This window comes from Engraulis encrasicolus, chromosome 8 (genome assembly GCF_034702125.1).
Source record: "Engraulis encrasicolus isolate BLACKSEA-1 chromosome 8, IST_EnEncr_1.0, whole genome shotgun sequence".
NCBI classification, from domain to species: domain Eukaryota; kingdom Metazoa; phylum Chordata; class Actinopteri; order Clupeiformes; family Engraulidae; genus Engraulis; species Engraulis encrasicolus.
Window position 1 is genome coordinate 1,789,244 of NC_085864.1, and position 12,204 is coordinate 1,801,447.

General features: G+C 47.2%; 1 protein-coding gene across 2 annotated transcripts in view; it reads right to left on the reverse strand.

The window, feature by feature from the left end:
- fndc3a (fibronectin type III domain containing 3A) overlaps positions 1–12,204 on the reverse strand; it is a 165,375-nt gene that overhangs the window by 13,818 nt on the left and 139,353 nt on the right. For both annotated transcript variants that reach the window (XM_063204797.1, XM_063204796.1), the window contains 5 exons: positions 11,974–12,092; positions 3,757–3,862; positions 1,901–2,076; positions 1,415–1,528; positions 244–393 (listed from right to left, as the gene is read on the reverse strand). In XM_063204797.1, coding sequence (XP_063060867.1) covers positions 244–393; positions 1,415–1,528; positions 1,901–2,076; positions 3,757–3,862; positions 11,974–12,092 — 665 coding nt within the window. The remainder of the gene's footprint in view (positions 1–243; positions 394–1,414; positions 1,529–1,900; positions 2,077–3,756; positions 3,863–11,973; positions 12,093–12,204) is intronic.

Genomic DNA, 12,204 nt, shown 5'->3' on the forward strand with positions numbered 1-12,204 from the left:
AATTGCATTTACATACAAACTATACATGCAATTACTGTGATTTGTTTCACCAAATAATAAGTTACCCGTCAAAGTGGCTAGTGAGACTGAATTCTTTACTATCCACAGCCAAGTTTTAGCAGCATTTGGCCGGTTGGCAGGTGCCAATGTCAAGCCGTGTGTGTGTGTGTGTGTGTGTGTGTGTGTGTGTGTGTGTGTGTGTGTGTGTGTGTGTGTGTGTGTGTGTGTGTATGTATGTCTCACCTGTACTCTACAGAAGTAGTTGGTGGCAGGTAGGAGCCCCTTGATCTCGTGGCTGGTGGCGGATCCTGAGTAACACGCCTGCATGGTCCCCTCCGCCGCACCCCACTCAACACGGAACTCTGTTACCGGGGCACCATTGCTGGGGGGAGCCTAGAGAAAGGGGCACACCAGCAGAGACGGGCACAATATTCTATTAGTTGCTTTTAACCCATGACGGACAAGTCCTGTTTTTTTTTTGGAGCAAAGCAGGAGAAAACCATAGAAAACATTTGGGAGCAAGTTTATGCCTTCACCACTAGATGCTTCTTTTCCTGCTTCAAATGCATTGAATCGAAGGCTTCTGACGTCACATGAAAAAGGATAAGTAGAACTGAATATGCCCTTCATACACGCATGCACGCACACCACACTGGTGGAATAAAACAGTGTGCAGTGATTCTTCCACAATGATTTTGTTTTGTCATGTTTTTTACTCACACCTATATTTTTCAACTAGCTCAAAATAATTGCCCACCATTTGGAAGTTCAATGCTATTCTTTTCAGCTATTAGAACGGAAAGATCGGCATGAAACCAAGCCAACACAAACACAGGCAAAGGCACCTGCTCAGTCTGAGATAACACGCTTGAACTTTCCATGACCTCAACCTCGACATGAATCATTTAAATATGAGTGCAGCTGCACAAACAGAAAGCTGGTCCGGTACAGGGAAACACCTTCCAGAAACATTTAATACACTCAAGGTATGGTTGATAAAACACCCTCAGAGGAGAGGTGGTGTAACTGCTGTATTTCTGTGAGAGAGAGAGGGAGAGAGAGAGAGAGAGAGAAAGTGGGAAAGCCTATAGTATCAAAAACTGGCACTATTTTTGCACAATATCACAGAAATTGAAAAACAACTTGTACACATCTGTACTGTCAAAGTGAAAATGAAGAGACATGCATATTGAACAAGCACAAGAGACCTACTGTATGTCGCATGCAAACCCTCAAAAAGGAAATGTACAGTATTTCCCACCAATGGATGGATCAATATATAGAGAGACAAAGACGCAGAGAGAGAGAGAGAGAGAGCATAGAGAGAGCATAGAGAGAGCATAGAGAGAGCATAGAGAGAGCATAGAGAGAGCATAGAGAGAGCATAGAGAGACAGACTTCAGTGTTGTCTTACCTCCCAGGTGACCACAGCACAGGAGGGGGATCTGCAGGTGACGTGGGGCGCTCGGCACTGCTCTGGGGCCCCTGGACCCGTCGTTACCTCAGTCCGCTCCGAGAAGGGACCATACTGCCAACACACCAAGGAAACAGGCCGGTTCACAAAGACAACAATCATACTGGCCACACACACACACACCTGTTTTTGAATTAACTGAGAAAACATTCACACACAGAAAAGGCCCAGCATAATTCCACAGCAGCAACCAAAACAGACAAGTAAAAAAAAAAATCCTAACACACACACACACTGAACTGTCGCTTGTATCAGCCACTTCTGAGTGTAATTGAAATCTCCAAAACACACAATTTTGATGGTATCAAGCATTACAGATTCAAATAACAAGGGAAGTAATTTCAAAGCTGCCAACAGCAGCACGAACGCACACTTGCACACACACTGACACTGTCACCCATACAAAACCATATTATCTGCCCTTACCCCTGCCTTGTTGGCCGCCCTGACCCGGAAGTTGTAGGTGCGTCCGGGCAGCAGGCTGCTGACGGTGCAGTCGAGCTCGGAGCCCTGGTAGACCTCTCTGGCCTCCTCCACCTGCCCCCCGCCCAGCTCCACGCTGTAGCCACACACCGCACTGCCACCATCCACCTGCGGAGGGCCTGCCATCGGAAGACAGAGAAAATTTTTCAATACAATTTCAATACGGGGCAGCTGTGGCCTAGTGATTAAGGATATGGACTTTTGATCAGAGGGTTGCAGGTTTGAATCCCACCCTTCCACTCCCTACCTCACTTCTTGGCTGAGGTGCCCTTGAACAAGGCACCAAACACCACACTGCTCTAGGGACTGTAACCAATACCCTGCATTTTAAAAACTGGGGTCAGGGGAGGTCCTTTGTCTGTGAAAAGTTAACAAACTGTTGCACCCAATTAGTGAAAATAAGCAAAGAATGACTCAATACACAGCAGTACTTGTGTGACTCTCTAACTGCATTAGTTCATATCATGACTTCGATTCATAAATCAATGGCTGGCACAGCAGTAGCGCAAAGACAGTCATCCTCCTGCAGCGGCCATGGGCTAAAATTAACACACATTTAATTCAAAATTAGCACAATTTTATTCTGAATAACACTTAATTACGCTTTTAAAACATCACGTAAACATTTCACAATTCGGAGTTAAATGCAGTTTAAGTGCAATGTAAACTCAACTGAACGGTTTAATTCAGAATAAACGTGGCTACAGAGCAGTGACTTCAAATCATTAAACTTCACATACCTCAAATAACCATTGAAAATCACAATGGCCCAAATGAAGAAAATAAAGTGCAGAAATCAAGCAAAAAATGCATCATTTCTATGCTTGGAATATCCTAGGAAAGATAAAGTACTTTCATGACATCTACAGAAGTCTCATTTGTAACTCACTTTGGATAAAAGCATCTGCAATAAATGTAAAGTGGCAATTGCTAATTGTATAATGTAAACATATGATCACAGACTTTGCATATAAAGAGTAATAACTGCCTAACATTTCAGCAGTTTATTCCAGTACAAAGCCTCTCTCTCCCCCTACAGTAAGTGCAATGCCTGCATCCAGTTATACGAAACACTTTTATGAAGTTTCAATGCCTATGTCACCTTTGAAGTACATCATTTCACTCTCCCACTCCAAACATTACTGCCATCTCCCCTTTAAACAGTACATGAAATGCAATGACTCTCTTCCACTTAAAACAGTACATTAAGTCCAATAGCTCTCTCTCGCCTTTAAACAGTACATGAAGTCCATAGTCTCTCTCTACCATTTAAAAGCGTTCATGAAGTACAATAGTCATCTCCCCTGGCCTTTTCACAACACACTCTTCTTTCAGCATAAATATACAATGTCAGGGAGAGGGTTGCAGGTTCAAATCCCACCCTTACGTCTCCCTACACCTCCATTCATGGCTGAAGTGCTGTTGAACAAGGCACCTAACTCCAAATTGCTCCAGGGACTGTAACCACGACCCTCTAAATATCTATAAGTCGCTTTGGGTAAAAATGTCAGCTAAGTGTAATGTAATGTAATTTATGTAATGTACCCCTACATGAAGTTGCAATGGCTGTGTCTATAAAACAGTACATGAAGTTACCATGGCTGTGTTCACCCTTTAAAACAGTACATGATGTTAATATGGCTGTGTACCATTCAAAACAGTACATGAAGTTATAATGGCTGCGTGACCAGCGTGACCCTTTCACACCCTTTAAGCAGCGGGGATGGAGATGTGGATGGACAGCACAGAGACAGAGGGAGGGAAGGGGGCCAGGAGAGGGGTGGGGTGGGTGTACTCACCCCAGCGCAGCTGCAGCTCGCGGGCTTTGGGACGGCCCTGCACTCTGGGGGGCAGACAGGTCCCAGGGGGCACGGCGGGAGTCTGGACCAGCAGGGTCTCCGACAGCTGTGGAAAACACACACGCACACGTAAAGATGTGCACGCACAGATATAGGTACACGCACACGCACGCACATATACAGACGCACGCACAAAAACACGTCCACACACATTCACACCGACATGGAAACAAACATTCAATATACATGCACGCACACACACACACATGCACTTAGGCACGTACGCACACACACGGCTAGACACACACACACAGACAAGCACGTACAAGCAAAGATTTATGGATGCGTGCGCACACAGACAGATAGACAGACAGACAGAGCGAGGGACAGGTATGCACAAGCACAACACGCCACACCCCCAGAACACACGCAGACCGGGAGGGAGAGAATGAGAGAAAGAGGAAAAAATAGAATGAATTGAGTTGTTGAGTCCGTCTACGTATACAGGAGTGACTTCCCCAGCCAGCTCCATAAAGCTGAGGCACAGCGCAGACACACAGACACACACAAGCCAGCTCCATAAGGCAGAGGCAAAAGCGCAGACACAATCCAATCATGCCAGCGTAGGCCGTGCCAAAACCCAGCATATCCCTCAATTTGCAGCGAGTGTGAGTGTGAGTATGACAGAGCTCTGAGTCACACAGGCACAGGTTGGGAGAATGGCGCGAAGCAACGCACTCATAGATACACACACAGTGCATACACACACACAGATGCCTTACAGACAGACATACACACACACACACACACACACACACACACACAGATGCACACATACACACACAGGCAACCCGCACAGGTTCCTGCAAGCGTGTACGTGCACACAAATGCATACGAACACACACACAAACGCACACACACAGTCCTACAGCTACCCCCAAATGAGCTCATCTTTGCGGATCCTGCTACTTAGTGTGTTGATGGGCTCTCTCTCCTTCCCTGCTTGCCTCTCCACCACCAAGCACCACGTGAGCCATCACTCACACAGGCAGAGAGGCAGAGAGGCAAGCAGACAGACAGGCAGGTAGGCAGGGAGGCAGAGAATGAGGAGAGGGAGAGGTGGAAATAAGGGAGCGAGGGATGGACAGAGAGAGAGAGTAGGATGACAACGTAGCTCACTCACACACAGAGAGGCAGAGAATGATTAGATGGGAGGATGCATGGAGAGAGAGAGAGAGAGAGAGAGAGAGAGAGAGAGAGAGAGAGAGAGAGAGAGAGAGAGAGAGAGAGAGAGAGAGAGAGAGAGATATGGAGAGAGTGAGAGGAGGCGGGCAGAATGTAAATGCTCACACTCACACACACACAGGCAGAGAATGAGGAGAGAGGAGGAAGTATGAAGTGATGAGAGAGAGATGGAGAGAGTGGTGAGAGGAGGATGGCAGAGGAGGGAAATAACGGACACAGAGATGGAACGAATGGAAGAAGGCAACTGGAGGAAAGCTGAGGAAGAAGAGGGAATGACACTGGGAGGATGAGAGGGAGGTAGAGGCACGGAATGGGGGAGAGAGAGAGAGAGAGAGAGAGAGAGAGAGAGAGAGAGAGAGAGAGAGAGAGAGAGAGAGAGAGAGAGAGAGAGTTTAGATGAAAAGTGGCAGGATTTGAGAAGAGGGGTGATGAATTTTAGCCTGGCGACGCCATCCTTTGTACCCCACCCAAAGATTTTGGCTCCGCATATAGTCTGGCGAAAGCCTTCCAGCTCGGTTCTCTCACTGTTGGCCAATCAGCAAACAGTTGAGACGAGAGTGGTGACACAGAGCTCATCCGTGAAGTCTGTTACTGATTGGTTATGGTAACACTATTCACACTTTTCTTTGCGAGGCTATATCGTAACAGTCATGCTAATAAAGCACAATATGGGTTTTAATTTGAATTCGGAACTCCAATGAATTTAAATGGCAGAGTGAGATCAGACCATCTCCCACCCTCCACGGAGACGGATTCCTCTTAGCTTTCGCAAGACTGTTTGACGGAGTCAACAGTTGGCTTTCGCCCGATGAAGGTACACGCACGCACGCACGCACGTACGCACGTACGCACGCATACAAACACGATGAGAATGAAATGGGAAAGTGAAAGCAATGGAGAGAGAGAGAGAGAGAGAGAGAGAGAGAGAGAGAGAGAGAGAGAGAGTTTGTGTGAACTGCTCGCAGGGCCGTCTCTGTGTGGTGAGTCACGCTGCTGTGCTCGTCTCTTCTCTTCTCCGAGACGCATAAATGGATGAGACAGCGGCAGGCCCACACACTGCCAACAACGCCATGTTGGAACTCCATTACACACACGCACAGACGCAGACGCACACATGCAGACACACATATGCACACACAGACCCACACACACACACACACACACACACACACACACGGACGCACACACGGACGCACACATGCAGACCCGCACACATGCAGACCCGCACACGCAGACACACACAGGCACATGCAGACACACACAGACACGCACGCACACACACACACCTTGATATCCACACAGTGCATTTATGAAGTGCAATAGCAGAGTGAGAAGGCGGCTCTCCCCTTCTCACAAGTAGTCAGTGCCGCATGCTTTCACTCCCATGGCTGCTCGCACGATTCATGACATGAGTTCTTGGGTGAAACTTGGGAGGAGGGGTGGTGGTGGAAGGAGTAGTTGTCTGTGTGTGTGTGTGTGTGTGTGTGTGTGTGTGTGTGTGTGTGTGTGTGTGTGTGTGTGTGTGTGTGTGTGTGTGTGTCTGTGAGTTTGTGTCTGTGAGTGTGTGTCTGTGAGCGTGTGCTTCTGTGTGTGTACGTGTGTCTGTATGTGAGCCTGCATGCGTGCGTGTGTGTGTTGTGTATGAGGTGAGATTTTAAGCACTTAAAAAGAGGACAATTTTCTGTGAGAAAGCGAGCGACCACCTGCAGAATGGCTGCTGACTGACTTACTGACTCATTCGCTGAAGCCAAAACCGAAACTGAAGCGAAGGCGAAACCAAAGCAGATGCCTGCTCACCTGCTGAGCCTTGCACGCTTGTCTCCGCCGCGCAGATGCCACCGTGGCATCGCAGTACCGACTGACTGGCACATCAGGCACATGCACGTGTGTGCCAAGCGCTATGGGTGGGCATGGAGCTGTGTGCGTGTGTGTACACATTTTCTCTCTTGTGTTCTTTTTCTCTATCTCTCTTCCTCCATCTCTCTATCTCTCTCTCTCTCTATTTCTCATCTGTTTCTCTTCCCCTCTGATGACAGGTTTATGATCCCACCAACTGTGCCCCCCTCTGTCTCCAGAGTTCCAGTCATATTTATACACTACTACACTCGACACGATTTCACGCATCATAATTCCCCTTTTCCATACCGCTTGCATAGCAATTAAAACATTATGCCACCAGGGCACATTTTAAAATCACATCCCATTAAGACTGTGTACTACGCAGGGATGAGCATTTTTCCAATTTGTTCCATCATCTGCAGCCGAAGGCATTAAAAAAATGTGTAAATAAGTGTTTATGGTGCGATTCTGCATCAGAGTGTGAATAAGTAAGCATGTTGACAGTGTGCAGTGCTTAAGTGTACACACAAGTATGTAATAGCTGTGTCTTCTAACACAATGGCACAGAAACCTGAATCTGACCCATAGGCTCTTCTATTGACGATCTGCTAGGCCAGTGGATTTCAAAGCGGTGGCCTGGGACCCCTTGGGGGCAGCGAGGGGATGCTAGGGGGACCGTGGGGAGTTGGCAGGAAAAGTACAGCAAAACAAAATTAGTAATTGAACAACTAAAGTAAACCAAAATAAATCAAAGATCCCAGTGGGGCACTGCCTCACACACCTCACAGACTGCTGTAAGCATATAGAGGCATTAGCCTTTATGTCCATGGCCTGCCTGCTGTCTGGACATGATATGAAAATTAGATTAGATTAGATTAGCTTAGATTGCCTTTATTGTTCCCAAGGGGAAATTTGAAAATAAAAGGGTAGACTGAGGGTGGATCTACTGTGACTGTGCTGTCAGTTTTTCTTTACAATGTTTACATCTATATGTATTATGAAAAAGCGTCTGCCAAATACAATGTAATGTAATGTTTTTGGTAGTACTTGAAGGGCTTTAGGAATGCACCTACTCCATCGAGATGTGAAAGCTGGTGCAGAGAAAAAAATAGTGTGGCACGGCCCGTTGCAGGAGGGCCTTAGCTGGAGTCTACCGGTGTATGGGGGGGGCTTGTCATGGTAACGTTTGGGAGCCGCTGTGCTAGGCTATGGAAATGGTAGCAGTAGCTTGTGCAGCACAGAAACCTCCATCTGACCCATGGGCTCCTGATGACGTGCTATGCTGTAACAATGTGTAAATTACCCGTTTACGGTACAGTGCTGTACTCGAGTGTGAATCAGTAATCCTGTAAACGGTGGCAGTGTTGTAGTGTCGACACAATGCAAACAAACTGTAGCTGCAGCTTCAAGTTCCAACACGGTACGGAAACCTCAATCTGACCCAGTCGCTATGCCATTGAGGAACCGCTATGCTTTGAAAATGTGTAAATCAACTGCTGACGGTACGATACAGTTTATAGTGCTGTAGTGTACACAACGTAAATACACGGTAGCTGCAGCTTCCAACCACAGCACCGTAATCTCCTTCTGACCCACAGGCACCTCTACTGACGACCCACTCTGCTCTAAAAATGTGTAAATTACCCGTTTACTGTACAATGCTGTATTCGAGAGTGTGAATCAGTAATCTTGTATACCATGGCAGTGTGATGCCGTAGTGTACACACAAAGCCGTTTCCAACACAGCAGAGAAACCTCAATCTGACCCAGTCGCTATGCCATTGAGGAACCGCTATGCTTTGAAAATATGTAAATTACCTGTTTACGGTACCATAGAGTTTACAGTGCTGCACTGTAGTGTAGAGAATGTAAATAAAGTGGCAGCAGTTTCCAACATAGCACAGAAACCTCCATCTCACCCAGCCTCTGTGTATGTGTGTGAGGATCCACTATGCTTTGCACATCAAAGGCTACAACACTACAACATCCATTCGGAAGAGATAGAGGAGGGCTTAATGGGGGTGTGGGGTGGGGTGGGGGAGGGCTTATGGGGGTGTACACTGTGTATACTAACTACTGTAGTCTATTCAGAGGAGACGGGGGGAAGAGGGCTTATGGGGAGGGTATGGATTGCCTGTGTGTGTGTGTGTGTGTGTGTGTGTGTGTGTGTGTGTGTGTGTGTGTGTGTGTGTGTGTGTGTGTGTGTGTGTGTGTGTGTGTGTGTGTGTGTGTGTGTGTGTGTGTGTGTGTGTATGTGTATGTGTGTGTGTGTGTGTGTGTACTACAGCATATATTCAGAGGAGATGGCTTATGGGGGAGTTGGGGTAATCACTGCTGCTGTCAGGCAGTTGCCTAGCTAGCTAGGTGGGCTGACTCTCTCTTTCTCTCTCTCTCGCACACTCGTGTGCACGCACACATATATCCACACACGTGCGCGCACACACGCATACATCCACACACGCATGCACACACACACACACAAGTATACACAGGCACACACACGCACACACACACACACTAACCTACACACCAACACGCTCACTGAGGTAGACAAATAACTGCAAAAGCAAACACAAACAACTCTAAATGCGTACACACAAACCTCTACGCATTTACTATACCAAACCGCGCAATCGAACACACACACACACACACAAATACATCCACACAAGCAACACACACGTAACTCATAACATGATGTAACACACGCCCCCAAATAGACAGACGGCGCGTCTATGACGTAAAGGCAGAGATGTGGATGAGTGGAGCGACTGAGAGACAAACGGAGACGGGAGAGGAATAGAAGGTCAGACACATTTTATGAAGCACCCCTCAAGGCTTTACTGGAGAGCGCCTCTCCAAGAACAAACACTCAGAGAGCGAGCGTTTGTGTGTGCGCCTGTGCGAGTGTGTGTATGCGCATCTGTGTGTGTTCATGGGTAAATAAAAAGGGATGGAATAAAACAGAAGTGTGTTTGTGGAGAGAGGGAATATAAAAAAAACGAATGAAAAGAGGCTCAGGCGACTGTGTAAGAGGAGGAGAAAGCGAGTGATGAGCGAGGAAGCGAGTGGTTTATGAGTCCATAAGCCTATGCGGTGCGGCTTCATAAAGGAGGTACCGAGGACACTAAAGTCCGGGGAACTGACTCCATAACACCTTTTACTGTAAGGGGTTCCCAACCTATTCTCGCTTGGGGACAACTTGAAATTTTCACAATTGTGCAGGGCCCTCCTCTGACCCAACAAATAATACAACTCAAATAGTCAACAGAGACACACACATAAATATGATTTTGATTTTTATAAAAGTATTTCAAGGTCCACTTCTAATACTTTCGAGGCCCATCAGTGGGCCCTGGTCCACAGTTTGGGTACCCCTGCTGTAGCGCAAAAGGAGAGTGAAAAGCAGTGACCAGCAATTGAGTATACAAGACCCAGACAAGCTAGCCTAGACTCTCGCCAGACCCTTATGTATTTCCGTTCAACTTTATGAGCTCACACATGGGTCTAGAGGATTCGTCCTGATGCCTGTGCAAAATGGAGCAGAACCAATCAGAATTGTGGGTTTTTCAGAGACACACGACAGTTGTTTTAGACAACGATGGCCGCTTGCATGTACAGTACTCACTCATCGACATTATTTCGACTGCATTTTATAATCCGTTAAAGCAGCACCTCATTAAAATGTCAGATGAGTGGTTTCCGTTATTACACCTTTGCAGACACTTTTTCATCTGGCCAGAGTCAGGTTACAGACACGCACTCAGGGATGGATGAATAAAAGGATGACTGTATTCGATGGGTGGACGCAAGGAGGGATGGATGAAAATGTATGGATAGACAGAACAGTGTGAGTGAACACTTTTTACTGTAGAGGAAAAGGACAGTGAAAAAAGAGTGACTAGCGCTAGGGGAGGATGAGTATAACATGGATAAAAGGATATGATGGATGGAAGGATGCAGAGGAAGAAGAGCATGAGTACAAAGGAGTGACCAGCACCAGGGGAGATTGAGGCCAAGAGGCCCAGAAACACATTGAAGGGATGGAGGGATGGATGATGCATGGGCAAACAGTGAAAAGAAGTGACAAGTGTAAGGAGGGGTTGATTGTACAACGCCACGGCATAGTCATGGATGGATGAAAGAATGCATAGAATGCATGGATGGATGGATGGATGGATGGATGGACGGAGGGATGGATAGGGAGAAAGAAGAGTATGCTTGGTCACTTTTGACAGTAGAGCAAAAAGGAGAGTGAAAACGAGTGACTGCTAGGGGATATTGAGCATACAAGGCACAGACACGCAGTCAGGAACGGAAGGATGGATGAAATGGGGTGGGTGGATGGTGGATGGAGAGAGAGAGAACAGGATGAGAGAACACATTTTACAGTAAAACAAGAGGACAGTGAGAAAGAGTGACCAGCACCAGGGGAGCAGGAGGAAAAAAGAGGAGGAAGACCGAGTGTCCAGACACATGCAGAGGAGGATGGATGATGGAGAGACAGAACAGCAAAGACTGTTCGTCTTTAGAAGGCTGACAGGAACAGATAGATGGATACAGAGAGAGAAGGGAGCAGAGAGAGAGAGAGAGAGAGAGAGAGAGAGAGAGAGAGAGAGAGAGAGAGAGAGAGAGAGAGAGAGAGAGAGAGACGGAGAGAAAGAGAGAAAGAGAGAAAGAGATAGAGAGTCAGGGGGTGATTTTTCATGTGTTCGGCCCCATGAGGATCAAGATTGAAGAGGAGAGTGGCCATGATGGACAGAGAAAATGAGAGAAGGAGAGAGAGGGGGTGAGAGGAGGAGAGAGAGGGGATGAGAGAAGGAGAGAGAGGGGATGAGAGAAGGAGAGAGAAGGAGGGACACAGAGAGAGGGAGGAACAGAAAGCATCGGGAGGTGGCAGAATGGAGGGAGAAAGGAGAAAAGACGTACCAGGCTTGGCATGGTACTAGTGGTCTGTGTGTGTGTGTGTGTGTGTGTGTGTGTGTGTGTGTGTGTGTGTGTGTGTGTGTGTGTGTGTGTGTGTGTGTGTGTGTGTGTGTGTGTGTGTGTGAGTGTGTGTGTGTGTGGTATGTATTTCTCACAGCTTCTCACTGTGTATGTGTCTGTATGTGTGTTTGTGTGTGTTTTCCTCACCGTGCTCTGGCCTCCGTCGCTTTCGCAGTAGACTCTGGTCTGGAAGGAGCAGCCGGGCTTCAGCCCATCACACACACACTCCATCAGAGAACCACTATACACCTCCTCCCACGACGAACCTGGACACACACACACGCGCACACACCATTAAGGACATCAAAAATACAAACACTACAAACTAACTTTATGTGAACATGCACACAAACACACACACCTTCAGTTGTCAGCACA